The 4,749-nt window shown below is 38.2% G+C and overlaps 1 protein-coding gene across 1 annotated transcript; it reads left to right on the top strand.

Moving 5' to 3' along the window:
- The first annotated feature begins 3,114 nt into the window (after positions 1 to 3,114).
- Positions 3,115 to 4,050, top strand: LOC141116376 (olfactory receptor 5V1-like). The gene has a single exon (XM_073608621.1). The coding sequence runs from the start codon at positions 3,115 to 3,117 to the stop codon at positions 4,048 to 4,050; it is 936 nt and encodes a 311-aa protein (XP_073464722.1).
- The last annotated feature ends 699 nt before the right edge of the window (positions 4,051 to 4,749 follow it).

Below are 4,749 nucleotides of genomic sequence, written 5' to 3'. Positions count from 1 at the left end.
CTCAGGGACTAACCGTAATGATAATGTAGATTTTATTAAAGGCCATACACATCAGTGTCTGTTTGCTCCATCCTGAAGGAGTCATTACTAGCAAATCACTTAACAATAAGAGATAATTCAATGGGTTCTGCAACACAACACTCTAAAAGCCACAATGTAGATATTATCACACTGCTGTATTAAACTATTTTAGAATAATTTGTAATAAAATTAATATTTTTATCTACAGTGCCATATAAGCTAATGGTAAGTTTAGATGTAATACCTTTATTTGGTCCTTTTGTAAGTCAGCTCTTATTTTTTTTTTAAATTTATATATCCATTACTTATATATCAAGTATGCATTACTTGCATGCAAGCTTTAAAAAGTGAATTTTTTTCTGACTCTAACATTTAGACGACATAACATCAAACTTATTTTTACATTAGTTAAATCGGTAATTTTAAAGTAAGACTTTATAGTAGGTATGTAAGCTATATCAAACTAAAGGGCATAACTGAAAGAAATTTCTAATTTACCTTTCAAGAAACCCCAGCTACTGTGCTCCATTTGTAATCGGGTTTTCCCAAAATTCTCATTCACATGTTGCTATAATTGGTCTACTGTTTTTCCAAAAGTCTAAAAGCAGAAATTTCCCCTTAGCCCTTTTTTGATAACCTTCAGCTAGAATATGGGAAATGTTTATCTCAATATATTTAAAACAATAAAATTTGCTTTCATATTAAAAAGAATTTAGAGAAAATGTTACCCCAACATTTTATATTCCTGATATGTGCCTGCTGTACCGTGTGAAAAATGATCTTGTTCACTTTGCATTGCTTTCTTTATGTGAAATTTCTGATGTTCCTTCCAGTCACTCTGCTTTTTTAATAAAAACTGACCACACTAGGTCAGTTTTCTGGCTGTGCTGGGAACTGAAAGACAAAAACCAAAGAAAATTCCCAGCTCAATTCACCAACCAGTCTGCTTAACAATTGAATTAACCTGTTCAACAGTATGCGTTAAAAACAGGGGTTTAGTTAGCACACATTTGCAAATGCATGCGTAAGCTGCAAGGCCCCTTTACGGCATATAACTTGCAGTCCTAACCTTTCTAAATTTATGAGAGTCTCCACAGTGGGAGCACATGTACTCTAATGGATAGATAAGGGGCATGTGGGCCTGGATGTAGCTCAATCCTCCTTAAAGGCACAGGGGCACATTGGACACCCAGCACATAGCACAATGGCAGCAAAGGTGCCCAGTGTGTCCCCTGACCATATTTATACCAGTAACAAACAGATGGCCCTTTCCCACATCTATAACTGCCCTTCACAGAAGGAGCACATGGAAGGGCAACACATGAAAGTCAAAACCAGAGAAAATTCCCATCCCAACTCACCAACCAGTCTGCTTACCAACCAAAGTTACCTGTCCAACAGTATGAGCTAGGAATTTTCTCTGGTTTTGTCTTTCATGCTTTGCTCTTCCATGTGCTCCTTGCTGTGAAGGCCTAGTTATAGGTGGGGCAGGGGCCACCTGTTTGTTACTGTTTACTGAGCCTGCTCTTCTCCAATTATTAGACTTCTGCTGACACCCCCCCCCATGCAAGCCATTCACTGGGAAGACCACCAGTGTTCTGCTGTTCCTCCTTCCCTAGCTCTCTGAGCTCCTTATGCAGCTGAGAACAGAGGAAACAGAGGGTATACAGTATGTTGACTTATAAAAAAGGGAGAAAAAGTATTTGTTTTTTACATGTATACAAAAATGTTTTACCTTTCGTTTCCTATAATTTAGGAAATACAATATACTTCTGAGCCTGAATATACGGTAAGCATGTTTACATTGAGCCAGTAAAAAAGGGGTATTTTGGTCTCACATTAAAAAAAAAGTAAAAGAAAGAAAATAAAACAAAGTGTTGCAGCGCATAATTATAAGTGTATCTGCACTCATAGTTTTCCTTTACTCCTCTGCAAAGTCCAGCAAATACCTGCTGATCCTGCCAGTAAAGTTCACCTAATACAGTTCCCTGCAATGGTGTGGCAACGATGTTGCACTACTTATAAATTCAGAGCAGTGTGGCCACTCTCATAAATATACTCAGTACCTACTTGAAATGGCTGACTTTGAGATCTGGGATATGAACTTTGAGTTTTTCCTACAAGTTTTCATTGTAGTGAGAACTAACAGCAAAGGAGGAAAATCCATTTTTTTGTTCAGCCATTCCCCCATTCACATATTTATGGTGGATGGGGGAATCCTCCCTGCTAAGTCTTTGCATTCTGACAGTGGGACTCCCCCACCAGAAGAATACACTTATCAGCACTGCGGTCCATTGGCTGCATGTGCTGATCAAATTATTTTATTCCGGAAACTGTTTTAACAGGCTTCTGTTGAACAGAGAGGCCTACACAAGGATCGAAAGTTGGCCACTCCCATCTGAACCAGGTGAATTTCCATCCATGTTTGGCCAGCTTTTAGCACTCGTCAAGCATTGTGCTCAACTATGTACTACTCCCAAGTTCTCTTAAGAGCTAAAGAGCACAAACATATTCAACCACAGGTAAACTCTTCTTGCACTGAGCAGTCTTCCTAGCATCATACCTTGCCCAGTTTCTAAAACTCTCTCTCCTCCAAGATCCTCCACCCTTCTTACTGAGGATGAGGCAGCACCAGAGACCCAACTGTCCCTCACAAAACTAGATTCTGGTTCAACCTAAATGTCCCCACTGCCGGGACCTATAATGATAAAGCAAAAAGCTATTTATAGCCTCTATGGATCCCAAGATGGTTGCTAAAACTGTGAGGGAAATCTGTGTCAAAGCTAGACACAGGCTCTCCCAAGATGGTGTTTGGAAGCCCATTTCAGAAGACTTATTAGTCCTATGTTGAGCTCCCTGTAGTGCGAAAATAAGCAGCGGTCATGTTACTGCTCTGTTTACACGAAGGAAAAGAAAAGTGAATGTAGAAAAGCTAACCTGACAAATAAATATTATCCTTCCTCAAGTACAGAAGTGGTCATCCCCATTCAACTGCCTACAACATCCTCACAGATCCCAGGCTTGCTGAGATATCAATGTTCATTCTTTTTTTTTTTTTTTATACAGGTCTATATTATTAAGTATTTGAGTATTATGGATTACATGAATCAAACTTCTCCTCTTCAGTTCATCCTTATTGGACTGTCCACAAATAGTTATCTGCAGAGTGTATATTTTGTTATATTTTTAATAATGTACATAGCCACAGTTGTAGGTAATGTCCTTATCATCATAGTGGTCAGAGTTGACAGCAGACTTCATACCGCAATGTACTTTTTCCTTAGTAACCTTTCATTCATTGACCTCTGCTTTTCTTCCACCATTGTGCCAAAACTCTTAATCATTACTTTAGCCAAAGACAAGAGTATTTCTTTTCTAGGCTGTGCAACCCAAATGTATTTCCACTTGGCTTTAGGAGGAACTGAATGTGTCATTTTGTCCATCATGGCTTTTGATAGGTACATGGCCATCTGCAATCCACTACGGTATAACACTATTATGAACAAGCAGATCTGTATTCAGTTGGCAGTTGGCACATGGTGCGCTATCTTTCTGAACTCCATCTCTCATGCTTTCTTTACTTTCCAGCTGCCATACTGTCGGTCAAATCATGTTGACCACTACTTTTGTGAAATGCCCCCTCTCTTCCGGTTGTCTTGCAAGGATACTTTAATGAATGAAATAGCTGTATATGTTTCTGGAGGACTTGTTGCCATTTGTGCTTTTGCTCTGACACTTATGTCTTATGTTCAAATTATTTCCACCGTCCTGAAGATTCGGTCCACTGGAGGAAGACACAAAGCTTTCTCTACCTGTGCCTCTCACCTTGCTGTAGTTTGCCTATACTATGGGGCCATTTCCTTCATGTACATGAGACCTAGAAACAGTTACTCACCAAAGAAAGACAGGGTAGTGTCCATCCTCTATACAGTAGTGACTCCAATGGTGAACCCCATAATTTATAGCATAAGGAACAAGGAGGTCAAAGGAAGTTTGAAGAAAATGATTATTTCAAAAATGAAGTCTTAATTTTCACTTATAGGTGCCAAGGCTTTAAAACTGTGTTTTTATATTTGGAAAGCAAAATGACTTATTATTATTTTGTTGGTTGGTAATAAAATATATTTTTGATGGGAAACAATATATCAAAGCCTCAAGAGTTGGTTTTAGGCTGCCTACTGTTTGTTATAATAAAAAAAGCAAAAGAAGAAGATCTTGCTTAAAGTTGTATTTAAGCGGTTCTGTACGTTTGTTCTCTACTTTAATTTGAGATGTGGGATAGTTAATTTGGGGGTACTTCTATACATGGTATTAAATAAAAAAAAATAATATATTGCAGCTTACCAATTCATGGATGTGGTGGCTGCATTTGTTTTCTTTTTTTTCCCCCTTTATTTTCACCTGGTGATCCAGCCAGTAAGTCTGTTACATTTCAACATTATTTAACAGACCAAGCTGTACAAGAAAAGTGTCAGTTAGAGGGTTGAGACAAACCATTTACCACTGACATGGATGCTTATAATGAATAGCTTTTATTTACTGTATTTATATAAAATCTTTATCCTAAAAGCAAAAAAAAACACAGATGCTGTAAAGGCTAACAACTAATTGTTAAAGCGGTGTTCTGCCCCCCCCCCCAAAAAAAATTAAAAACCAGCAGCTACACATACTGCAGCTGCTGGCTTTTAACAATAGGACACTTACCTGTCCTGAAGTCCAGCGATGTTT

The sequence above is a fragment of the Aquarana catesbeiana genome, linkage group LG13 (genome assembly GCF_042186555.1).
Source record: "Aquarana catesbeiana isolate 2022-GZ linkage group LG13, ASM4218655v1, whole genome shotgun sequence".
In the NCBI taxonomy this organism is placed as follows: domain Eukaryota; kingdom Metazoa; phylum Chordata; class Amphibia; order Anura; family Ranidae; genus Aquarana; species Aquarana catesbeiana.
Note: the sequence above shows the minus strand (reverse complement) of the source record. Positions and strands in the feature narration are given on the sequence as shown.

Coding starts and splice junctions, on each gene's coding strand:
- LOC141116376 (XM_073608621.1), top strand. CDS start 3,115: ATGGATTACATGAATCAAACTTCTCCTCTTCAGTTCATCCTTATTGGA.